This window comes from Xiphias gladius, chromosome 6, assembly GCF_016859285.1.
Source record: "Xiphias gladius isolate SHS-SW01 ecotype Sanya breed wild chromosome 6, ASM1685928v1, whole genome shotgun sequence".
NCBI classification, from domain to species: Eukaryota; Metazoa; Chordata; class Actinopteri; order Istiophoriformes; family Xiphiidae; genus Xiphias; species Xiphias gladius.
The window spans coordinates 24559059-24586609 of record NC_053405.1 but is presented as its reverse complement, the minus strand read 5'-3'; the positions used below and the strand labels follow the sequence as shown (position 1 = coordinate 24586609).

The 27551-nt window shown below is 38.5% G+C and overlaps 1 protein-coding gene across 1 annotated transcript in view; it reads right to left on the bottom strand.

Moving 5' to 3' along the window:
- Positions 1-444: 444 nt before the first annotated feature.
- The window catches only part of oca2 (oculocutaneous albinism II), a 47343-nt gene continuing 20236 nt past the window's right edge, over positions 445-27551 (bottom strand). Inside the window, exons 14-23 of the mRNA XM_040129100.1 lie at positions 26225-26357; positions 24391-24538; positions 23702-23759; positions 23414-23522; positions 18387-18514; positions 17684-17743; positions 16805-16909; positions 16044-16137; positions 15203-15296; positions 445-555 (exon numbers count right to left, since the gene is read on the bottom strand). Of these exons, the coding sequence (XP_039985034.1) occupies positions 468-555; positions 15203-15296; positions 16044-16137; positions 16805-16909; positions 17684-17743; positions 18387-18514; positions 23414-23522; positions 23702-23759; positions 24391-24538; positions 26225-26357 (1017 nt within the window). The 3' untranslated portion in view covers positions 445-467. The remainder of the gene's footprint in view (positions 556-15202; positions 15297-16043; positions 16138-16804; positions 16910-17683; positions 17744-18386; positions 18515-23413; positions 23523-23701; positions 23760-24390; positions 24539-26224; positions 26358-27551) is intronic.

Below are 27551 nucleotides of genomic sequence, written 5' to 3'. Positions count from 1 at the left end.
TCAGGATCATGTTCTAAATGTCTCTAAAAGTAAATCAGTGTAATACACGTCTACAGAAATTATTTGCTGCTTTTTGTAAACAGACCACATGGATTTCAAAAAGAACAAACAGTCTGACATCAGAGGCGAATGGACTGGAATCACTTACACCAGTTATACCCACTGAGGCAGTAGCACCATGTACAGCATTGTAGAGTGGGTCCATTTTTTCAGTAAAGACACATTTTTGGTCAAAGCTCCCGTAACTCTGGTCCCTGATGGTCTGTACTTTACTCAAAGACACTTTTCCATACTTTAAAAAATACAATATGGCTACAATGCTTCAAATAGTGCCTGTGATCTGATCAGTTAATCAGGCTACACATCACATTACAGTGAGCAGAAACTCTAAATGCTTGGAGGAGTGGTCACATGCACACATGCACGCACACACAAACACACACAGTCTCTTTGGATTTGGATTTGGATCACATGTTCCACCCAAGTCCAATGTGGGTGGCCAGCAGGTAGCACATGGCGATCATACATGTCATTATCATCATGGGGAATCCTAACCTGTGAGAAGAACGAGAAGAACAGAAAAATGCCGTCAATTGACATTTTATTCCTGCTGAGAAAGTTTTCTAAAAAAATACAAAATAACCAATAATGGTGCAAATAATGAATTTAAGGGGACAAATAGTGATAAGTCCATATGGTCCTGAGTCACACGAAGGGTCGTGGTCCCCAGATGATGAATCCTAATGATGAATTTATGATCCCTACACCTTTATTCAAGTGCCACCGTAGGTCAGAGCCTCAATTTTTTCAATACTTAAGTTCATGGCAGAATACTTCACAAGCTCATTGCCAAATATACGTCAGCCATAACTTGAATGTAATTCTAATTTTAACATCATAATTGTACACTGAACATGCTAACATGCTACATGTTAAATGATAAATGTCACTTGTTAACACGTAACTGTGGGGATGTGCGTTATGCTAAAGTGAGCATAGTAACATGGTAGTTGTCACTTGTTAACATCTTACTGTGAACATGTACGTTAGGGCGACTAGATGTTCCCTTTTTCTGGGGACAGTCTCTGTTTTTGGTGGCCCTTTCCCAGCTGGAGCTGTCCCCAGAAATGTCCCCATTTTTAACTGTGATTTAAAAACAGACCGGAAAGAAAGACCAGGCAGCAGAGCAGTTGGCAGACATCTTGTGTTGTGCTCGTTCTGGCTAACAGAGGGGGCTATAGCAGCTTCATATCACTCTTTTTTTAGAGAAGACTGCTTCGTAAAACTCAACCAGACACTAGGAAGTGTCAAGTGAATCCACAGTATCACCCCAAACATCTTTAGAGCCAGGAACTAACCCAGGGTTAGAATCAGGGATGGATTTAGGAATCGTACTAGCAGGTGATAGGTAGCAGATTTGTAGTCTACTTGGATGAAGGCTACCATGTGGTCTACAAATATAGTACATCTATATAACATAACATATTTAACATATTTAAGATATTCAACATGCTATTTGTTTAGCAGGCATCGAGGGCTAGAATGGGCCACCTCTGTAACTTGTTTTACAAATTGTAGATTACAAATATGTATTGGCCTGAAAAAAAATCCAGTCAGAGGTTTACCATAGCTTCACTCACCCTGGTAGGCTACTGTATGATTTGCTGACACGATTCACAAAGTTACTTAGTTAGCTTAGCCTAAGTACCGCCGAGTCTGACAAAGTATCTGAGTCTGACAGAGAACAGTTTCACACATCACAGGTTTTCATACACAAATTACGACAGTGTTAATTTGTCAGTGTATTCCAAAATGACCCATTTGACTGCTACAGTAACTAGACTGATGAAAGTTAAGGCAAGTTTACAACACTGGGCTGAGCCTGACAAGCACCAAAATGGCCGCTGCAAAATGCAAAGATGTCAGAGATGTCAGTCGCCCTGTCCTCTCCTGTGAGTGAGCAGCTTTTCAGGTGAACAAACTTCCTTAAACTGATATGTGGGCAGTCTGATACATCTGTGACATTTATCTGAAATATGTGTTAGCAGTGTTATCACTGTACAACTGCATCTTCACTGTGGGTAATCTCCCCGTACACAGAAAATGTGGCATCTACTGCCTTTAACCAGTACTATTCTGAAGAAGAAACAAGCTCTCAAAGATAATAATTCTGGAATTTTTCATTTCAGAAAATATAATCTGGATTTATTGTGCCAAACTAGTGGTTTTCGATGTTGTAGCTTGTTCACTAAAATGATCTCTACTGAACATTTTCCAACTGTTTCAGATTGTTTAATGTGTTGCATACTTTCCCAACCAAGCCACTGGTTTTACATTTAACTCTGCGCAATATGAAAATGAACCTACAGATACTTGAAACTAGCTAAAGTTAGCTAATGCGGGGTGAATTACTATATGTGCTACGCCTACTTTTATCGTTGTCCCTGTCATTTGGTAATGCAATGCAGGCCTTTGCACTTACACGTATCTACAAGGCAGTAACATAACTTTGACAACAATATAAGCAGAGTGTTTACTATGAAGGATACTAACTAACTCGGGCGTGTCTGCGGTCTCATGCCCTTATGTATAGTACAGTTGTCAGAAAAATCATCAGATCTCAAAACGGTCCATAAATGTGTAATTCCAGATCAATTTGACTACATTTCTACATCAGAAAAATGGAGCTAACTGCCTGGAGCAACTTGTCCTCAATGCTGGTCATGATAAGACTGATATCAAAGCTTCCATCTTCAACTATTACCAACATTCAATGTATGATCAAGACTGGGTTTGAGGAGCTCAACTATACTGATACTGATGTAACAGTATTTTTGTAACTGACTTTTCGCAGAAGAAAAATTAACAGTCAAAATAAAGATACATTCCGCAATTTGTCTCTTACATGTAGCCAGGAAATTGACCACAGATTGCTTATAATCCTTACATTTTGTTCATACTAGTGCAGTGGTCGTTCAAAACATGCTTGTTGTCTTGTTAATAATTCAGTATTTTATTCAATCATCATCATCATCTAATTTCCATGTCACTGCTGTGTTACAATATTATTAATAATAATAGACCCTACATCTGTCAGATACCAAAAGGATTGCTGTGACACATACACTCACTTGACAGTTTTTTAGTACACCTAGATTAAAACTAATGTAGTATAATACAACAGTCCTGCAATAAATCCTCCATTCCTGAGGACTATAATGTTTAATTTTTATAGAATCTGTTTGAAAGTAGTATTACTTTAATGTTCATTCTGAGGGCTGTCATTTGTGGTGCTGTTGATCTGTACTGAGTTATAGTGAGAGGTCTAATATTTTGTCCATCCCATTTATATGAATTAAGGTTGACAAAATATTAGTAACACAGTTTCATCCAGGTGTACCTAATAAACTGGCCAGTGAGTTTAGATTAATTTAACCACTGTGTGTCATACTAATCCTTTCCCTGAACTGGAGAATAAGTATTTTTACTGAAGAACTTGACTTTAAACTTAAAATGGTACTACTTTTTCTGCCTGCTAATAAACCTAATACAGGTTATCATGCTTGGGTGGAGATAAAAAGTAAACAAAACGGTGCTGTCTTGCTGTTGCTGCGTCTCAAACAAAGCGCTCCGGGATGCTTTCGCTTCAAGTGACCGTGTTGTACTGCTTTGATAAGCCATTTACAATTTTGCAGAGCTTGGGTCTCTGTCTAAAATACTTCCACACTTCAGATGTTCCTGTGTGCGGTTTTATAGCTGCAGCTTGTTCTCCGGGGAGTCCTTTGATTGGGCGCAGCCATCCTTGCAAAGTGGTGTTGTGCGAATCGATGACTTTGGTTACGTGGATGAGTCGCCCCAGCTCTAACCGACTGATGTAATGTTTCTCTTTTTATGTTTCTTGAGAACTGCTCATTGAAAAAAACTTCAAAGTCACACTTCCTTGGGTCCTCGGCAATACACACATGACGTCTGAAGTCGATTGGATGAGCGGTTGCCGAGAAAATCGAAGGACAGACAGAAAGACAGAGATTTCTCCATTTATAATTAGATACCTTCTCTGCATCATGATTCTTGTGTAAATTTTGACAGCGACGTTAATTAAACTTTAGGCCATAAAATATAAATAAAGATTTACTGTTACTCTCTCATTTCCTTAATTGGACAACTTGTTAATGACATCCCAGAATAAACAAGTGCACTCAATGTTGAATCGATTAGCTGTCTGCATACAGCTGATCTGACATTTGTAAACAGGTGTCTTTTATGCCATTGTCTTGTTCAGAAGCTAGTTTTGTGGTGTGAGGTCAATGGATCAGAAGCAAATTACAATATGTGGGAAATAAATGGTAATTTTAGAGAACAGGTGTCTTCAGGCTGCAAGTTTTTATATGATACACTTCGAACAGAGCTGTTGCCTTATTTTACATTTTATAAAGCTTCTGCAAAAGTTCATTAAGATCTTGCCTCTCATATTTCCTCTTATTCTTTTACCATCAAAATTCGACAGTCTGCTTCTCTTTGTTGAACTGATTTTATTGGTTTTCCTTATTTTAGACTTACTTTGATCTTTGGCAGCCACACACATTCAAATTCTTCATATGTGATTCTTTCTTAGCCAGTAAAACTGACTCTTATTCTGATGCGTGACACTCTCCGGAGCCCCACAGGGTGACTCCCTTTTCACTCAACCCACTGCACAGAGAGGTCCCAGTTGCATAGCCCTGATGGAGCAGGTACAAATTCAGTGTCTTGCTTCAGGACACCTAGGCCAGCAGGTGAAGGTTTTTCTTCCTGCTTGCTATCTGCTCTCCAAGACAGGTCCCACAAGATGTTAACACGTGCATGCACATTATTTGCCAAATTAAATTCCATCATGTTTGGTGAAAGAGTTTTAAAAAGTCCTCAAGTGCATGCTAACAACTAAGAAGTCCAAAGTTGGGCACCTGTGACAGGGTAAAGTTGGTGAGGCCTTAGGAAACTGTGAAATTGCCTGGCATTTTAAAAGCCAGCCTACTCTCATTATAACAACATAAATTTAGTTAGCTTCATGGTGCAACAGCAATGATCACTGCCATTAAAGTAGCAGTAATCATGTAAAATTAAGTAGTCTACAGACCAGACTGTTCCCCCAGATTTCATTCTTGAATTAGTACCATCAATTTCAAATGTGTACTTAGATGACTCCCGAACTGCAGATGGTTTATTATTTGGATGTGTACCATGTCCTATATGGACACATGGCTGCTCTGAGAGCCAGAGATCTGTTTGCCCCCAGTCTGTGACACAGATCAGTTTTACAGGACGGAGACAGAAAAAAGAAAATACATGTATAGTTAGTGTGCCAGCAATTAATCTCCATCAAAGTAACATAGGACTAATTAAAACTATAGAACCCATACTGAAAAATGAAAAGCACCCATATCATTAAAATATCATTTGGAGCAGCTGTTGCCTACTGTACATTACTACTGTAATGGTACAGTGTGAGATGTGAAGCTGAGTCAGTGATAGACTCAATAAAGAAGTACCAAAGAAGCACCAAATAAACCAGAAAATACCTACTGCTGCCATACTTCACACTGATGATGATTCACATCACTGTTTATTAGCTATGCTAATCTTCCTATTTAGATAAATGGAAAATGATAACAGCCAGTTATTTATAATGCATGACCAAGCATTATGATGATGAAGCATGTTTACCATAGGACGAGCATAATCGGCTTTTTGTCTGTCCATTGGTCAGCAACAAACAGAAACAGATATTGCATTTGGTGTAAATGTGGTTTTACCAACAGACATAACTCTAGTTTTTTCAGTGGAACATATCCATTAGGCTGATGTGTATTTAATTACACCAACCATTCCAGTGCACACACAGGTTAGACAGAGATTCACAGACAATTATGTGAAATGCTAAGGTTAACTGTGCAAGCTTGATTTTTAGAGAAATGCAAACATTACATTTCTCTCTCTTTTTTTTAATGTGTATTCTGTTTACCTGGGCATGATTCCTTCTCAGAGTATCTCAGGGCCTGAGACGACTATTTTAGTTCAGTTAGCACTGATGTTCAGTGTTTGATGGGCAATGTCAAATGGATGCCCTCTTGTTACGTTTCTACTTTCCCATAAGGATTTGCCTTTTATAGAAATCTTTAAATATTTGTGGGGTGTATCTGTTATGTTTTTCTGATTTGTTGGCATTTAATAACATTATCAGGTGGGAACATAACAGTACCTTAGCTTGATTTGGGGTCTTTGATCTATAACAAGTGCGACTGATGATGCCAAGTGTAACCATAGTACCGGTACTGCACACAAAAGGAATAATAAATTAAGCCATGTGAGTAAATGTGGAGGATGTACAACTGATAAATTTGACTATTTGGAAACAAATTTGTAGTCAGTTACTGAGTTATAACCATAGATGGAATAGGGCTTATCCAAAATGAAATGCATTGACTCACAGCTGTTTTGGTATACTGTAACCACAGTTGTGCTGCAGAGTGCAACTTGAGTCACTAATCAAAAGATTTCAGATCAAATGTGACAAAGTAAAAATGGCCTACTTGATGGTAAGTACCAGCTACGAAACTATAACATAGATATGTGGGCACCTGTGGGCTTATTCAAGAAATGTACCAACTGTATTCCTCAGGAATGGAGAAAACGGTCTATACCCAAAGACAATGGACAATAATCTTTTGAAGAGCTTTTCATGTGCATTTTGCGCTTCCTTATAGAGAGAGATCTAATGAGTTAGCAACTCTAGACCTATTGTACATTATATGCTTCCTCTCTCTCTTACATAAGGTCTTCTGAAACAGAAGCCATTTCGAAGCCTAGCCTTTCACAATGATCCATTTATTGAATCCTCTGCATTGAAGAAACTGAGAAAAGCATACAGGAAGTCCAGAGGTGTAGTGTGTAAATACGTGTGTGAGGGCTGTCTGATAATTATGTGTCAATGTATTACTCTTTATTGCTACAACTATTTCTTCATTCAAATGAATAAAATTATGCAGTTTACATTTATTATGCATTTGAAAATGTCAAATTAGTACTTGAACTGAGGATTAATGAGGCTAGTCAAGCACTTAAACTCATTAATCATGCTTTCAATATGGCGTGGTGGTGCATTTAAATTTTAACAGAGTCAAACTTTTTCAGCAGCCAGCTGAACTGAGTTTCAAAGGTCAGAGTGATTATAATTTTTATTTACACATCATAGGGGGATGTATCATGAGGAAAACCTTAAACAATTAAAATGTTCAACAAAAGTAACAGGTAAGCATAGACATGTCTGCTAGCTAAACAAAGATTGAACCTGACCATTTACTTCCCATATTTTATGGCGTGTACTTTGATCACAAACCTCCTCTTAACAGAGTTTGATAAAACGATCGTAGGGCTGTTGCTATTCGAAATTGGAACATTCACTCAAATGTGGGGGAAAAAGTTAATATGTGAATTGTAATGACCTGTTCAAATTCAAAATTTACGGCACAACAGATACATTCCAATTAATTCAAAAAGGAATTGTGTGTCATCCGAACTTCGTTCAAACTTCATTTTTGGAAAAAGTGACAGCCTTAGAAGATTGATACTACTCCCATGTTTGCAAGCTAAATATGAAGCTACTAAAAGCAGCTGGTTAGCTAAGGATAACATAAAATATGGAAGCAGGCATAGCACAAAGTCTGTCTCTGCCTTTGCTGACCGGTACTGCCATCCCCTGGCTCAAGTCATATCCCACAGACAGACAACGGTTCATCACTATTAACGACTGTGCACCTCTGCCACTTATCCTCTGAGTTCCCCAAGGTTCAGTACTTGGTCCTCTTCTGTTTATTCTCTCTATGCTTCATTAATATCATCCATCGTCATTGTCTCCGCATCTATTACAACACTGATGATGTCCAGTTTTACAAATCCACTAAATCCATCTTCACTGCATCTCACTCCACCCTGACCAACTTCCCTAACTAAAGTTAGATTATCATGGATGTAAGTGACAAATTTGATATGGTCATCAATGGTCCCAAGGCCCTAATCTAACATCCAAAACCTCTGAGTAAACTTCTTGAGAAACCATTCATTCGAACGCTCATTCCCGCTCCTAAAAGAACACCTCCACTGGCTTACTGCATCACAATGGATTGGTTCGTTTGGTATTAATTAGCTGTTCGCTAAGCCCAATCCCCTTTATTAATGTGGGTATGTCTCTCAATCTTTCCATTCTTGAAGAGGACACATGCAGTTTTGAATTAAAGTGCGGCAGATTTACCACTCAAAACTCTTTCATCATTTTTGAAACAATTAGTCCTTCATTTCAGATGTATCCAAAAGTAGCTTATCATTTCTAGACAGTAACCATCGATTTTGTCGGCTAAAATGACAACTGTGACTAATAGAATTTTTTAGCTAACTAATTAAGCTAGCAAAAGCTTCATGACTTGGTTGAAAACTTGAGGGGTATGTTTACATATGTAGAGCTGTGTTTACATAGAGGCCCTAGGTCAAAGGTCCTCAGAGGGTGCCTCACAGTTTGGAAAAGGAAGTTAATGCTTTGTGACTGAAACCATATGTTAGTGACAGTTTTTAGGAAAACAATTTCCTTATTTAAGAGTCGGTGACCAAGGCCGATTTTCAGAGTGGTTCATTGGCTTCACACCCTCTCACAAGCAGATCTGCAGACCCTTGATTTGATGCTATACTTCTTTGTAATAAACCTTTATATGCAATCAAGATGGTGTCAGCGGAGTCTCCTTCATGCTCTTCACATCATTAACACCATCTAAGAAACTACAAACTTCAACTGACTTTTTAATGTTTCCACCTGACTCATTTTCAATGCAAGAATCCTGTAAAGGGGTCTTAAAAATGCAATTGATGCCTACTCAACTACCTAATATTGTGCTAAAAGGCTGAAGCTGAAGCTACAAATCCCAGGCAAAAAGTCAGCATCCTCATCAGTTGATGATCCATGTAGAAGACATGGAAATTAAGAAACATTTGAATATTTCATTGACACATAACCCTGTTTGGCTGCTTAGCCTACATACATTAACAAGCAAAACAGAGGTTAGATTTATGCTTAATTGTTTATATTTTCAACAGTATTTTCACTTTTAATGTTACCAGAAAAAAGTCTGACCATAGAAATGGTCAGAAATAATCACAAGAATGACACTGAATGGCTGACTAAGAATAAAACCGCTCTACACAGTCCTTGTTTCTTTACAATCACGTACAACCCGCAGCCACATCAGTTTGAGGCTCTGATTATTAGACCTTTTTGCTAAGTGGAGCTATTTAAAATGAAAACATCAGACCACAAAACCACACCACTGATCCCTCTAAAGAATAAATGCTATAAAGCACCTGAGAGCCTGATAGTAATTCAGCATTCAGCAGTGTAGATGGAGGGTCACAACAGCTCAGTGGTGTGTATATTGATCTGCAGTGGGGGAATATATTTCACTCCATATTGTGCCTCTGAGCTTGTTAACTACTTCTGCCATTGTCGTATATAATTGCATTTAAATTATACTCTAAATACATGTAATATGTATAAATGGGAAATCTGAGGTCACCTTTATACGAGTGAATCCCTTTCTGCTGAGCAATACTCATGTCCCCATCACAGGCACAGCATGAAGGGACAGAGGACAGTTGAAAGAAATTGCCTCAAAACAGCATAGAAAGAGTGCAGGGTTCACCTTGCCTAAAAAATTCCTCATACCTTGTGATCTCAAACATTGCTTTAATTGCATCTGAAGGGCGCTCTTTGAAAGTCCTGATGCAATCTCAAAAACGCTCTTTATATAAACCAGAGGGACACACTTCTCTTACTGTGGTGGCTGTATGCTTGACACAGGACAGCATTGCTCCCTATGGTAATGATTGACCTGTGCCTTTCAATAAGCAGTATAACCTGAAAAATGCACAAATGTGTAGTTTTTAGGCTCTAGGGTGGTACAGAATATACTACCTATACTTCCAAAAATATATAGGATTTTAGATTTTTAGTGTAAGCTTTTGTCCCTGATTGCAGTGCTTGTTAGCTGGCTTGCAAATGCAAATAACACACCTGTAGTCTCTAGTGTAGGGGACCATTGGTCCCAGCACAGGTCCCCTTTGCAGATGCAGAGAGCTGTAAGAATGGGAATATTAATTCTGTCACATGGTGCTACAAAAGGGGCAGCACAGGGTGAGAACCTGAATAATGGTCTTCTACTTTTAAATCAGCTTATATTGTTTATCGTCCTTTGATTTGGAGCCTGTTTGTTTATTGCACCTGGGCGTTAATGCACAGTGTTGTGGACCAAGAGCTTTACCAATGTGAAAATCTAAAACTGAAAAGCAGTTCAGTGCAGTTGTTAAATTTTTGATCAGACACCTGTGGTGATTTTCTTTACACTCGCTTTACAAATCCTTATGAGGTGAGGATGGACATCCTGACAACACCAGGGTTTCACTATGTTGGCCTGTCTGTGCTTTCTCATTAACCTGCAGGAAAACAACTTCACCTCAGTTTAAAGAGGAGGTAAGAGTATAATGAAATAATAAAACATCACTGGGGAGAGTAATTAAGTCCATTCACTAAAACAAAGTACTTATCTACAATTCGGAGGTACTTGTACTTCACGTCAGTAATTCCATTTTATGCTACTTTTACTTTTACTAACTCTATCAATTTCACCACATTACATTTCAGAGGGAAATACTGTACTTTTTACTCCACTGCATTTATTCCATGGTTACTGGTTACTTTTTAGATTAAGGTTTTACATTAAAACATGTGATAAGCTTATAACATACAATGCATTGTTAAAGATTAAACCATTGTTCCTCATCTTTCTGTCTTCTAACCCCTTACAAAAAACACCCTCTAATTGGGCTCCTTGTCATGTTTCAGATATCAGTGAGTTGTTAACAGCACCACCAAAGACACATTTCCCCCTAAAGTTTGTAGATGTTTAATTTAAATAACAGTTTGACATCAAAAGAAGTACTCTCCAAAATAAAAAATACAGATGAGTCTAAAAAAAAAAAAGAATAAAAATTTGTGTACCAGAAATTTTTTTTTTTCTTCCTTCCTACCCCATTAACTGTTTTATGACCACTCAAATTTATCTTGTGACCCACCAGAAGGGGCCCAACTCCTAGTGTGGGAACCAGTGCATTAAACTATAAATTACGTGGTTACAACTAGTTCCATCTCAACAATCTACAACAGTAAAATGCAGCTTATGTCAGTCACAAGGGCCATTGTTTTTGCAGGGTGAGGACTTTTACTTTTGATACTTTAAGTACATTTTACTCATAATACTTTTACTTGAGTAGTGTTTTGAATGCAGGACTTTTAATGGTGTATTTTTACATGGTTGTATTGGTACTCTTACCAAAGCAAAGCATCTGGGTATTTTATAAAGTTTTAAAAAAAAACCCCACCTTTTATTAATGTTAGCCCATGTTCTTATATTTTTAATGTGTTGTATTTTTTATTCTACATTGTATTATATTTTATTCTAATTAATTCTTTGCACTTTTATTTGCCAGATTTTATTTAATTGTAGTGCTGAGAGCCTCTCATTTTCCTTTGTGAATGTCTATCAAAAAGGCATCTGTGTCCCTGTGGGCTCATCTGGGCCCTGAATTTAACCACCTGATACAGCACCAGTCAGTCCCAGCTGCCCGGAGTCACAGACGGACTTCTCCCCTCCTTACCTGTCTCTCTGAACAGCTGTGACCCTTGCCACAGACAGCCAATTACAGGTAGGGCTTCACCCAAGAGCAATGATTCTATCCAAAAACTGTAAACGAAGCTACAGTGGGAGAGAAGAAGAGCTGATAGGCTCCAATCTTCCTATCCATTTCAGTGACATTCTGTGCAGGTGGACAATCCTGAGTCTTCCCAGTGCACATTTGTCAACGTACAAAAACTCTGATGACAATTCTCCACCAATTATTTCATTGACATTTAGGGGCACTTCAAAGCAGATTGAGAAGGTAACAAGAAACCAGCAATGAATAGGTAATAGTGAAATCTCTTTTCTTAGTGCCAAAGGTCACCGACAGTTATCCACAATCTCACTACCTCTTACTGTCCTCTGCTCCCCCTGCTTTAAGTAACAAAGAAAGATGGACCAAATCCTAATAGAGCCAACTGAAAATTCTGACCAACCAACCACGCAAAACTTAAGACATACCTTAATGTTATATGCAATACAGAGGACAGAAAATATATTAATGTGTCTTTTATTGGCTACTGATTGACTGATGGATGGTGGCATTCTCCAAAAGTCTATCACAAAAAGGCCATATCTATTATATTTTGCAATAGTAAACTGAAATCACATTACTAAAATGAAGTGAGGACGTAACACTACTGTATTTAACAATTAAACTCATTATTGAGTAATCTATTTCTGTCGCTTTCTTTTATTATCAATTGTATAGTCATTAAAATATCAGGCAGTAGTGAAAAGGTAACATTTTATACTGATGAACAAAGACCAACAGTTTTATAAAGCAGAGCAACTTACAAATTGACTAAAACAATTAATCGATCAATAAATTGGCTAAGGATTTCATTACTAACTATAACAATTATTAAAATCAGCATATATATAGAAACAAGACAAATAAAAAGCAAGATTAAGATGCTAAATAATAACATCAGTATGCCTAGATAGTCACAATGACAATTTTAACAATGTTTTCATCCTCTGGGGACCATGAATGCCAAAATGAAGCCAAATTTCATGACAACTCATTCAAGAGTTGTTGAGATATTTCAATCTGGGCCACAGTGGTGGACCAGCATACCGACATTGCCATCCTGAGCATGGCTAAAAAAGCAAAGAATATCGACATAGAAATGACAGGTCACCCATGTAAGCCACAGGTGAAAAGAATTCTCCATTAAATTGGCAGCAGTGATCAATCCCTGTCAATCTCAGTCCAGTAGAAATGTTTTCCGGTAACCTGGACTTTCATCGCGTGATTCTTTGATGTACATTTGGCGACAAAAATCTAAGGAGCGTTGGCACAGCCACAGACACTGTCTTAAATTATAAGGCATATAATTATAACTTAAGTGCCATAGAATATTGTGGCACTGCTACGAAAGAATATATGTGCACAAAGCAGGGTTTCATGTAAATCCCACCTGCAGACATTCAAATCACCAACTCAAGTACAAGCTTTTACAGAACAAAACCCCAAAAGAAATGGTCTCACTCTATCTCTATTCATCAGTACAGGCAGTACACTTAGTATTTCCATTAATCAAATGACATGCTATTTCCAAGTGATTGCACATTAAGCCTAATCAGACTCATATTCATCCTTCTTTCAAGATGACTGACCACTTCCACTTCTCCATCAAGCAAATTACAAAGTACGTCTGCCTGTTACGTCAATTATTAGTGAGCAGGTGGCAACTTCGGAGGCAGCCTACTTACCATCCTGCTTGAGATATAATGAAATCTTTCGACATCACTCAGTATCAATTCAATCAGTCATACATACAGTATTTTTGAATGTTCATGCCTTTTGACCATGAGCACTATTTGCTACAGCTTGTTTGAGTTCCTCCACACTCAGTGTAGTAAAAATTCCTCAGTGCGCTGACAATGTTACTGAAGAGGATTTGAACTAGAATATCTGCCCAGAACTGAGGACACAAGCTCAGGTCTGCCAGGTTGTTTCCAGGAGTCATTTTACTAACAGAAGGGTACACTGCTGTATATATCCCAAGTGAGGTCAGGTGGAATCTCTTGAAAAAACCTGGTTCTGCTTAGACAAAGGCACTAAACGTGCCAGTACACTGACTTCCAGCACTGCCCGTCCACAGGTAGAGCAACCTCTGCCAGATAAAACAGGTGCCTGCACAAACATAATTCAATGAACAGAGCCCGTGTTTATCAAGCAAACCACCTACACTTACTTTCAGCAAAGGACTACTCCAATGAGAGAGTTTGATGTCACTGATTTACAACACTCAAGAGTTGCAAAATAGAAATTATGATGCTGTGTTGTAGTTCTCTGACAGCTGCGGTTTGAAAAAATAAACGGTGGTAAAACTCAAAATGCAGCAAATAGCACTGCTTTTTTTATGAACATGTCTTATGTGTAGGTTTTATGTGTATAGGCAAATAACTTGGTAATATACCAAGGTTATTTAAATGCAAAATATGACAAAATTAATTAAAACCGATTTCAATATTTACAAAATGCCATTTAAACTATTAGTAAACACTGACAACTCACTCATTAGGCTTTAATATAAAGGCAGCCTTTGTGTAAACGAAAATAAAAGGTAATTTTACCCAGTTGCATGAAATTATCCTCTCCGCCTCGTCCCAACACCACTTTGTTTTACACGCTCTGATAGTGCCAGATCTTGCACACATTGCACAAGCTTAAACAGCGATGATGAAAACTCTTTTGCTGGCTGTAGTCTACTCTTCTCTTCCACTGTTCATCCCCCCTTTCAACTCCAGCCCTTTTTATATTTGCTCCATGCAAGGAAACATATTTATTTCTATAATGTTACCCAGTCTTGGGAAACGCACTCTAACAATATGAACATATCTGTCAAATATTATAGCACCACTATTATTTGAAATGAAAAAAAATAAATAAATACACGCTAATAATTAGCGAGATATGAGACACTATGTTAAAATTGCCCTGCTTTAATTAAGTTGAGATATCCTTCATTATGCAGATGACATAGTTCATTCAAAAAAAGCCAAGATAAGTGTGATTTCCTGGGTAGGAAAGTTGATAAATTGCTTTTACTTCTAATCCTAAAAGTAGGACCAAAAATGCAACACTGAGAAGTTTTGGCCAGTTTGAAGTGATTTGCTGCTCTGACACACTTGTTAAATACAAGCCCTGGACTGTAATTCTTGTGGCTTTTTTTGATAAATGTTATGAGGCAACTCGGTACACATTGTTGGCATCTGCTATGGTAACATATGACGGACATTAATGTGTAAGTACCACTTTAGGCAGAATAGCCTATGGTACAGGATGCACCGTAATAGACAAATCGGACATTACCCAAAGAGATAAGCTAAAAATAAAAAAACTTTGGGAGACAGATTTTGAAACATGATGTTTATGACTTATTTATAACTTTGGACTGCTTGTTACGTTTAGTGCTGTTGAGAGAGAGAGGGCTCACCTGAAGAACTCCACAAAGGAAAAGCCGTAACCATGTTGCTCAGCGATTCCTGCACACACAACGTTGGCTGATGCTCCTATCAATGTGCCATTTCCTAAACAGACAGGAAAACATTTTAAGGAGAACTGAAAAAAATGAAAATCTAGTTTTTCTTTACAACTAAATATTTAGGTCTGAGTTCAATGTCATTTTTCTCAATATTTTCAGCCTTAATCTAATTTAAAGTTTTACTATTTTTATCTACTATAGGCCACATTTTGATAGTCAAGGTGTGTATCCATCCTGCTGTTTGATGTTGCTCACATCTCAAAAGGTGTCAGTGTGGGGATGGAGCTGGGCAGTGGCACCATCGTACTGCAGATCGATAAGGACCTGTCACAGTGCAGTTGATTAAACTGAAACACTATGACAGCTCTCTCTTTCTCTCTCTGTCTCTGTCTCTGTCTCTCTCTCTCTCTCTATCTCTCTCTCTGTGTCCTTCCCAACCAAACAGAGCCACACTGTCCTGAAGGCCAGCCGCTGGGGTTTGGTAGAGCCCGAATGAGGCAAGCTTTGAGGGCCTTGGGCTGCTCTCACAAAAAGCACAGTCTGACCTCCCCGGGGAGTGAAACAGCTGGACAAAGTGTGGCTGTCACCTAGAGCATATGATGTCTCCTTCTGGCAGAGGCCATCAATAAAGATCCACACCTTTCAAACAGGGATAAACTATAAAGTCCCTGTTGTCTGTAGGAAACTCTGGAAAGTTTTTGTGTGTTAAGCCCAAAACCAAATAGTCTCATACCCTATTTTTATACTTCAGTTTATACTTTAATACATAAAGAGGATAAAATGAGAGGCTTACCACCAAGACAGGCTCCCATAGCCAAAGCAAAGATGAGAGGTTTTACAGGCAGGTTCACATCTGCATCCTGACTCAAGTTTATGAGAACTGGAATCTGTGAGTACAGAGGTATATTGAAAATCATTGAAAACATACACTGTTTTTAGTATGGTAACCCTCCTAGCAGAAGGTTGTTGCAATGCTTTTCCAAAATAATTTTAATAATAAAATGAAATTGAAAACATTTTATTTCAGTTGATTTTGGTCTCTAAAACATAGTAAGTAGTCTTAAACATTTCCCAGTACCAACAACACCCCAAACATACACATAAACACAGAGGCTCCGTCTGCATCTCTTCTGAGTATGAGTCTACAAATAAAAAAAAATTAAAGCGATCACGTGCAACGTACTACAGAAGATTTCCAATGGCTCCTGCTGGTGTAACCAGATGTAGCATGACTGAATACTGCTGTGCACATCACTTTCACAAACTATAATTACAGAGCATGCATACACTGTACATAGCCTTATATCAATCAAAACGTCAGCCCCTGGTTGGGAAAGCAAACCCTTACTGAGTATTTACAAGGACTATGAAGGAAAAAACAAATACTGAACCCTAATGATAAAATAGATTGCATTTGGCTGTGAAAATGACTCAAGAAGACTGCTCTACTACTTCATGTAATCTGAATATGACTGACTGAACTGTGTTCGTGTGTGTGACTTCAAAAGGATATACTGCAGTGTGAACTTCAAACATCGTGCTGATGCCTCTTACCATGGTGGCAGTGAAGGGAATGTTGTCAATGAGAGAAGAAGCCAGAGCCGAGACCCACATCACCAAGATAATGGCTATGGCCAAGCGCTGGTCCTCTGGCACCGCCTGAGGAGGGACATAATAAGAATGACAGACAACTGCTTCTTTCATCAGTCACTCAGATGCACACGCCCCCCTTAGCCCACCACTGATTTAAGTCAAACACACCAATTATGTTCAGTCTCTGGCACTGAGCCGCTCACTGGCGAGCAGAGGCTGGGACGATGAAGCTGTTTGAATGTGGGAAATGACCACAGGTGGTGGTGGTGTCTTTGAGTTTTATCTCTGAGCTGTGCTGGACACACACAGTGAGGCCAGTTCTCCAAGTGACAAGCATGATGTTGTTTGAACCCTCTTGATAGTCTTCTCTTAGGTATGCATGGGCAGGTTAATGGAAACAATTTCTACTCCTTTCACATATCCTTTACTCTACAGTCATGCACTTCTACCCAGCATGTTGTCCATTGTTTGGAGACGATGAGCAGGTCAGAGACCACGAATAGCACACCACCTGTCATGCGTGATTATTAGACTAATACAGGCCAACAGTCTAAACACAAGCTGACATACCTATTTCTGGTGCAATTCTCTGCTGAGAGAAACCTTGCTTGCATGATGCACACAGGCAAGAATATGGATGAAAATTACCTCAGGCCCGTGCAAGCGTTGACAGGAATCATATGCAAAAACCACAGACTTCAGAGCTGTGCTGAACGAAAGGATCAATATGTATGCATGAAACGCAATATAGTGTCACCTGTGCCCAATTATCAGTTATGCCAGTTGCACGGAGCCCTAAGAAAGGATTGTTAAGGCTGAGAATCAAAGGAAAAAACTCACTTTTATTAGCAGTGCTGTCTGTTCTCCAATATAGTCGATAAGCTGCAGCTGGGCTAAAGCCTGAAAAATGAAGTGGAGAAGATTATTATGAAAAAAAAAACATGAAGAGAATTAGTTATAGGTGGCATTAAACCAAGAAAAGAATAGCAATTTGGTTTTTATTTAGCAAAGACAAATCTATTCTTGTTATCCTTACTGACACAGAGAACAAAAAAACATTAACATACCAGTGGCCACTCCTTTGGGGTCTGCTTTATAACACTGTACAGTTTTTAATGCATTCAACAAATAGAGTTGCCAGGGCCCACATCTACACCAAAGACTCAGAGGAGGGAAATAACAAAGCAGTTATTTTTTTTTTCATCCTCTCACTTGGGGGCTCATGGGTAAAAAGCAGATAATTACTTTTCAGATTGTACGCTCACTGATGGACTGAATTTCTGTCCAGTATACCGCCAATAGAACCAAGCATTGAACCTGTTTTCCTGTAGTATCTTGCGAAGATACTTGTCAGAGGGGAGCCCAGCTAACCCTACATTTATCCCAGTTCTGGTTCACTTTTTATTTGTTAAAATAATCTCATGTGACAAATAGCAATTGTCGTTTGGCACAGTTTTCACTATTTGGAGTCCGAAATCTCTCAAAAAATATATAAATGGGGTATCTGACTAATGCCAAAAATAATGGGCTATATGTTAAATACCTCCATCAAAACAAAGAGGCCAGCAAAGAACAATAATGTGGCCCACTCCACACGGTGCAAGATGATCTCGAAGTCCTGGATGTCAGCCAGAACCAAAAGCCACAGTGCACCCAGGATAGCAATCCAACCTGCGTGAGAGAACAAGAAACCCCATGTGACATCAAGAAATCTTTCGTGGGCTTGTCCAATTGACACTAAGCCCATCTAGCAGATTTTCACAGGTTTACAACGAGACTTTTCAAATGATTAAAAAAGTGTTAACTCACTTAAATGGAGTTTCATCTGTTCTCCGTTCGCTTAAATTTTTCTTTAACTACAACTCTCAAAAGGAACGGCCACCTTTATTAAATGTTGCAGATGCTTCCACTGTGTCTTTACATCTAAGTCCTGCTGTTTTACGACACTCAATCATCATTAGTTTTCATTACAGCAAATTGGCGCCCTACAAGTTAATGGTCAAAAAGTATAGCATCTGAAACAAATTTATTGCTGAAAATGAAAAATGGATGCAGGTGACGTGAACAAAAAAAAACAGGAACAGAGTCATACTAACTGACTGACTTACTGATGAGCGAGGTGCAGAACCTTCAATTTTTATCAAAGTATTCAATGCACACCCTTACTATAAATAAACAGATCATTGTCAGAAATGATCAATAAAGTATTTGGTCTTCTTTGGTGGGTTTGATGAAACATCCACTGTTAACAAAATATCATTTTGACATATTCTACTCTGGAGGACAAAAGTTGGCACCAGCCTGCTGATATTTACAATTAAGGAGTGTTTTTGAAAGAGGGAAGACTGTGCATCCACTTGGAGAAAATTTGATTAAACGGGTGAGCACCAGTAGTTGCCTTGGCTGAGGCCTTTGAGTAAATAATTTCACAATTGATGGGAATTAGTGAAGAAATAAGAACAATGGAAGGACACGAGAGAGAGAGTGACAGAGGAAAGACTGGAGACAGAGAGGCTCAAAGACATTCTTGCATCTTCACAGCATGTTTACATGTTGTGAACCTGCTGAGCTGTTCCTCTTATTTTGATCAGGCAATTTGGTTCTCCAATATTGACTTTACTCTCAGTGATGCACAAGCAAAATTCTAGGGAAAAGTTCAGCCAAAGTTTTCTACAAAATGGCAGATGGTTATGAAAAAATTGGATAGAGACAGTAACAGAGAAATGTAACAAATTGAGAAGTGAAAATCGATATATTATAAATACTGACTGACTGTTATAAATATGTTATAAAACAAGTTTTATAACGTGTTATAGGTGTTTTGTTAATACTGTAGCTAGCTTGCTGTTGTTAACCAACAGTTGCCACCGAAGCACACTGTCTGATTATGCTTGTCTAAACTTCAAATACTACCTTTTGTTTTTGTGTTTTGATTTTTGTGTTACAACAAGCTGTAAACGCAACATTGACATATCATCTAACTGTTGTAATGAAGGTTTTAGCAAAAGTACACATCCAAAAGAGAAAGAGCAAGGTTAGTATTTATTTGAAGTCATATGTTTCTGGCCACCATATGCTGGAAACCATTTGCTCTGTTGCTACTGCTAAATCCTATCCCCCAGCCAGTCGCTAACGTTCCCTGTCTACTTTTTAGTGCTGAGCAGGTAGCTGTCTCCTGCATCTGAAAACAAAGCTAATGAGAGCTGTGAGACGGAACCAAAACAATCAAGTTGTGAGCATTAAAACCAAGAGTTAAAAGATCCTAAAAAGCTCTATAGAGCTTGTAGCACCAGAGGAAAACTGCAGAGTCTAGTGGCAATTCTTTGTTGGTCCATCATTATAAGTGACCTCTTTAAATTAACACATTGTAATTTTTAAAAAATTGTTAATATAAAATTATTTGTTCATGCAGCTCTAATTTTTTGTCTCAACCAGCTTAAAACAGATCTAGTTATTTTGAACAGTAGGTTATAGACAGAGAGAACTGTCACTGGGGGATTGTTCACTGCATTAGTGTAGATCCTTGCATGCATAGTTAGAAGCATGACACCAGTGGCTTCAAAACAAACTCAATAAAAAGTGGATTTCCGTGTTAACACGGTACTTAAAACAGTTCTGCTTGCTGCTAGTGGAACTAAGAACCGAAAAGCCAGAATTACTGTTCACTTATGCTTTAATGTTTTCGGAGGGAACTGTGTGGGTTGAGATATTGAGTTGTACTCACGATTCTGTTAACATTTCTCATCAGAGTTTAGAGAAGAGTTCAGACAAGTAGAAGTACTGCAACAAAGAGGAGGTCAGTTACACTGGTACAAGACTCCCACCACGAACAGTTAATTTTCATTTGAGGGAAAGCTGCGACATTTCTGTCTGTTATGGGTCTTTGTAGGTAGAATGTCATGCTTTCATTCCTACATCTGAGGCCAATTTAAGAAAATATACCCATTATAGAGTTCAGTATGATTAATTTGTCCATGGTTTTTATTTTCTCTGCATAAGGTTTCAGATGGTGTTTAGGTGTGACGACATGTGACAATGTAAAAGTAATGCAAATAAATATTTTATTCTACTTTACTTACTCCAGTGTATATCTGGCCATGTTTTCAGTATTTAGTCATTGTCTTTTCCTCTAGTTAGGATCAAATAAGTAATGAAATTACATTTTCAACTTCCCTCTCATACTTTTACAGGTAGTAAGCAGTAAGATAGTAAGTCAATAACCGTGAATAAGCAATCCATTAAATACTGCAAAGTTCTATGATTTAATTGAAGACAAAAAATATGAAGACACTTTTGATTTCCTCACTAAATTGATATTCCCTGCAGTTGCCTCGTGAACAGCCCCAGAAGAGAGCAGCAGATAACAAACCTAAAGAGCTCTCCAATTAAAAAGAACTTTTAGGCAAGTCTGAACAGTTTATGAGAGACTAAACTATCATACATGAGACAACAGTGTCTGAGACAGGAAATGTGCTTTGAAAAATGCCTCATCATAGTTGTCTTTAAGGTATACAGAACAAAGTAAATGCACAAGAGGCTAAAGCCAAAAGATAAAGAGATTTGTGCTCCGGCAGAATAGATTGTATACTCATAAACATATGATTAGATAAGGGACTATGCTGTTTGAGGTGTCTTTTTCCTTGCCAAACGTTTGACTGAAACATTGAAAGCAATTTAAATGTTGGAATTTAACCAAAACCGAGATTTTAAGGAATATATAAGTCTCACAGAAATAATCTGTGAGATAATAAGTAATATCTCTAAAACTCTAAAGTCTCTAAATGTTTAACGATTTCTTTCCCATATTTACAATCCACACAGATTTTTTAAAGATCTGTTCAATAAGTTTCACTCCATCACTTTCCTGATTGCTACTGAAGGATCAATAAGGATTCGTTCAAACCACAGTCATAACTCAATAAGACACATTAGAGGGATCAAATGACCGGGTAATAATCAGACTGAAATTAAATTTTACCATGTGAAGTTAATGAAATTTTAATGAGGTTCCAGTTTTAAAAAACGTGTGAATGAATGGACTGGGCTTGCAGCAGTAGTCAACCCTGACTGTGACCTGCATGCATTAATGAGAGCCGTGTTTGGACATGCGCCTATCCCTCCACAGAGACAGCAAAGACGCTGCTGTGGGGTCATTCCCATTTAATAAATGTCACAGAGAGGTAACCTGAGCAGTGTCTGTAATTAACTGAGCATGTTTGGTGGCTGGGTGGCCTCAGCAGCAAGGGGAGAGATGAAAGGGTGTGTATGAAGACAGCCATCTTCATTTAGGGATAGTGTTAGCATTAATGAGTCACTGTTAAGGTCACCTGCCGAGTACTTATCAGAGACAACACAGTCAGAAGCGTCAGACAGACAAGATATAACCCTCAACCTAAACTACATGTAACCGATTCGCTTACATGCCCAAAAATGCAAGCAACACAGATTCAGAACCTTGTATTATTTATTTCAGGGACAGTACCTCAGTCATTCTTGAATCGGCTGATTGGCTATAAACTGACTAGTGACACCCAATCATATGCCTACTGTACATGTGTATAGAGTAGCTTTTACAACATGACAGTGACTTTTACGCTCCCTCCACCACAATGCCCTCCTTGAAGCATTTTGATAATACAGTAGTAGTAAATAGTAAAACCAAAACCATTTTAAAGCCATTTTTACAACCATATTTTGTAAAAAGGCTTGCGCCAATTATGTATGCTGCTCCCTATACATGAAATATTCTGTATGTAAAACGTAAAACCTACAAGAACTGATTGTTTTGGTGACTTGGCAGCAGTAGTAACAAGCTGTACACATAACGATGATATATTATCACCTTTTGTTCACATGGCTAATATGTTAGCATACTGTACACATCCAGCAGATATGGAGCAACATTAGCATTCATTTGGAATTCCTGTTTGCGTCCATCTGATGAATTTAAGTACTCTCTCTCGCTCTCTTTTTAGCTCTGTTTTTTGATCACCAACTCCTGAGGGAAAAATGTCCTACTTTAGCAGCTAAATGCTTGATTGGGTTAACTTTGTCTGTCTGCCTTTTGTTGCTGGGCAGGTGGAGTACAGTGGGTTTTTAGAGATTTTTCACTGAAAAGAAACAAAGTAAATCACTGATATGTGTGTGACAGTCTAATATGGCTGCCAATGTTATGTGCTTTGTTAGGAACCTGGATGTCGTTGCCCGATCTTGTCACAGGTACTTTGTCCACAACTCAGCATTACTGCTGCCTATCTTTGCCAAGAAACTCTTCAAAAATGTAGGATTTATGTCCCATATTGTATTAAAGGGCCTATTCTAGTTTTACTGGAACATTATTAATCAACACTGGTTTGAAATTGCAGCAGATGAATAGATATAATGTCATGGGTCTAAATGCAGCTCAGTACCCGTGTAATTTGTTGGCTGCATTTGCTAGTCAGCCCATTATTTGGGCTCATTTAAAATGCAAAGACAGAGGAAGCTGAGTTTCATAATTGCATGACAGAACCTATAACCAGCCAGTAGGGCCTGTAACAACAAACAGTGATGAGATAGTGTGGCGCTTACCGAGATCAAGATGAATGCTGGGAACAAAGGAGTTGAGAAAGAACATGAAGATCACCACGCCAAGGACAGACACACACTTCACCAAGAGAACTTTGTCGGTTATTCTATGCTGAAGGGGAGAAAAATATATTCTTTTTGAATGGGAAAAAAGCAGATTTTATCATGCAACTGACGGTATTTTTTCATGAGTGAACTTTCAAAGACTAGGCCAATTTCATTACTGAGATAACAATGCACCACAGCCACAGTGGGTGAGGAATATGTCTGAGGTGAAGTATGAAAGTTTACCTTCTTTTGCAATTCCTGAATGTTCTGCTCCCAGTTCTTATCCTCCTGGGAAATTTGTCTGTTAAGACACAGCAACATTCCAATCTCATTTTCATTTCATTTCACTGAGTGTTAATAAACAGAGAAAACATTCAATTATAGACTAATCACTTTCTTAACAGCTTGAAAATACTAGTTAAATCATGGAAAATGGTGCCTCTATTGGCTACATTCTAAATGTTGTTCTGTATTTAACTATTAGTAGAGTGTTGTTGGTACTTCTGCATTTTTGCAGTGCTATGAAATTGTATTCATGAACTTGTGCTACAATTGCCAGAGACAATCTTGGACAAGGGGACAAAAAAAGAAACTATTCTTGGATTTTCCTTGATATTATTAACCAAAAATTGCTAAGTGTAGTTCCTTGTTTTAAACAACTAAATACTTTAAAATAAACTCAACAAAATTTGCATTAATGGGCATACATTAGATGTCTCAAAGGTCATCAACAATATTATGATAAATACTGAATGTCTTGTCTCATTTACACAATATGCACCAAAAATGTCTCGATCATATGTGTATAACCATAAGCAACAATGAACATGGATTGAACAGTAGAGAAAAGGTGTTTCTATGAGAGGTGATTAAATCATTCTTAGAAATGACAGACACTGTATATTTCCTGTTTTCAGAATGTTTCTTTTAACCTTTGGAAGGTTTTCATCATCTTGCGGAGCAGACTTTCCAGGTTGAGGACTTTTTGCATCAGGAGGCATTTCACAGCTGTTTCCTCTCGACTGGCAGGGTTAATGCGCTGAGCCGTCTGCTTCCAAACCAGGATCTCATGCTTGAGTTCTGGAGGAACAGGACACGAGAGCAGAGCAGGAGACAAAGCCATCTGTTTTGTGCATGGACTATACAGTCATTACAGTGGTGAAGCTCTGTAGCAGTACGTAGTGTGTTTATAGTGGGGGATTTTATTGGTACTATATCCTATAGCTGAGGATGACTGAGAGGATAATAAGATGTTTCCAGTCAATATGCTGTGAGCTCCCATAGAAGGAAAAATGCAGCCAGGCAATGGGTATGTTGACCAGCTCTGGAACAGGCAATGTTGAAGCAGAGATACAGCCTGAGGGAGCTAGATGCCTGTATAGAAATCAGTAGGTGCCATTCTTTCTTCAGCAAGGTTGCTAGGTGACCTTAATAGGATCTAACTGGCACAGGAAAAAAACCTTCCTGTAAACGAATCTTCACAATTACCAGTCGTGGCAGGGGCTTTGAGCTGATTTAGCTGCATGTTACTCCTAGGTAGGCCAGGTTGGCAGGAGAAGCGGAAACTCCACAGGGTGGGATTTTCAGATAGGCTATCAGGCCATCATTGAACGCTCACCACAGTGATCGGCAGTGGCTTCCTCCCTTCTGCCTGGGGCTCAGTGTGACACTACTGTTCCAAACAGTCAGTCTTCCTCACTCCTTTAATGGGAGCAGAGTGGTGATGACCGGGGAGCGAGGTAGTCGCTGTTTTAATCATCCCCTCCTGAGGTCTGCCGGGGGGGGGACTGTAGTATTGTGGGTAAACACTGATGAAAATTGAGTGTGTTTCTGTAAAAACTTTTAACAATTTCATGCAAATATCCCTGTTTTATTAGTTTGTCCATTATCTACATCCTCAGGGTCTCATATACAAAGATCTACAGTGGGATCTTCCTCTACCTCTGGACAATTTGCCAAGACTTGAGGGATAGCCAAATAATTTTCTCTTCTGTTAATGGATGACTAAGGAGATATATAAAAGAACTGTGGTGTGCCAGATTACCTGAATGGTTCATACAAAAATCACAATTAGAAAAAAACGTTCTGCAGTAACAGTGAAACCAAGAAGTGAGTCCTGGGCTGCATTCAGGCTGCTCTCTGGTCAAGTGAATCACTTTTTTCACTGCCAACTAGTCAAAGACAAAAGCTGAGAAAAGGGGTTTTCTGAGATGAGCCATGTGGTGTCTGGGACACTGGGCTAATCACCTGGCTCGACGGAGTGGTGTTGCTGGAAGAGCCAAAAGGTGAAAGTGTTCCGCCCCAGTTAATGATGTTTAACTTAGCCTATCACCATGAGTATTTTCATTAAATTAATTTTTAACCACAACTGAGACCAAAATTGACCTTAACAATCCTAAAAGTAGCTGTAAACCTAGACATAAATTTAAAACATTAACATTTCTTCTATGAGATCATGACTGCAGTGAGATTTTGTTTTACTAAAAATCTCACCATATTCCAGATATGTTATATCAACGATGACAGGGTAATCTGATGAGGCCAATGTAAATGGAATACTGTGGAAATTATCTGACACAGAGGGGGTAGAGTCTTCAATTCAGAGGGCACTATATATTATATGTTGGAGTTAGAAGGCTGAGGCCATTATGCAAAGTTAATTTAGTTTCTATGCGGTCAATGCGTTGCCTTAGAAGTTGACAGATGTTCCTAGGGGGTTAATGCACACTTAAAGCCATATAAATTTGAAAAAATATTTTAACTCACCAACTATTTCAATTGACTCTTTGTTGTAGAGTTTTTTGTTCCAGTAGAGCATCCGCAGGAAAGGAAATGAGGTGAAAAGGACAAGGCATATTCCAAGGAACATGTAGCCTGTGAAGCTTGCAAAATCAATCCCCTGTAAGAGACACAGTAATAATCTGTTGGACAACACAGTTGTAAAAACACTGACAGATCCAAAATTTCATTCAAATATAATCATTTCGATGCTTAGACACCAGTGTTGATCTGTATAACTATGATACAAAGTGAGAAGAGTCATGTGGTAATATGAGATAGCATCTAGTGAGAATTAAGTTCACATGGTTCAGCTGAACTGTTCTTGTCTGAGACAAAGAAAAACTCTAGAAAAGGATGCAGGGAGGCGCATTTAACTACTGATTTATATGTTACATCACTGTAATAAAGTAATTCAGGTAATTACTGTTCCATCCATTTGGCAAACAATAGACTTGTTATGCATATGACACGATTAAGTGTGATTATAACCAATAAAAGCTTATGTTTGAGCCTGAGAAAATGACATAAAAGAGCAAAGAATTTGATGGTTACACACATAAGAGCAGTGATAATTGCTGCCGTAAGGTTTTTTCAGGTCTATCAAGCCTTAGCTAGGCATGGAGCACATCTCCCTTCCTGGATGTGTAAGAAAAAGAAATAGCAGCCCCCAGCTGAGGTTCTCCTCAAAATTGAGAGCAAATCCTTTACAAAGAACACAATTTTATCAGATCCACAATTGGAAATGTGTCCTTGTATAACATCGTTTACAGAACATAACATTTCAAAATGATTTTTAAGATGCTTTGAGTGATTTTTTTTCGTTTTACTTGCACAGTTTGAGGACTTAAAGCACAGATATTGAGTGCTAAGACTGGTTAATAGTGACCTCTGCAGGATTTGCAATTTAAAATTGCAACAAAAGTCAGAGATAAAGGGAGAGGAGGGCTGGTGCAATGAAACTTGCTGCATGATAAGCCACCATATGACAAAAATATTGTTACACATGACCTAGATTTTCTAAAATATCACACGTTAGTTTCCAGTCAAGTATCTAGTTTGAGTGTGACGATTACTCTGGGAGGTCTGCAACATCTTAACATCTCTCATCAATTGTGCAACAGATTTAACACAAAGCCTCCCTTCATGTCACACAATCTAATTTCGTCACTGTGTCACCTCCTTGCCTAACTCATACAGTACAACTCTGACTACTCTTTTATTCATGATTCCACAGAGACCTGCTGTCTCAGTCTGCTGTGACCCTCAGGGCAGTCTTGTGGGTTGAGGCCAACTGCTCGTGCAAACCTGCTGC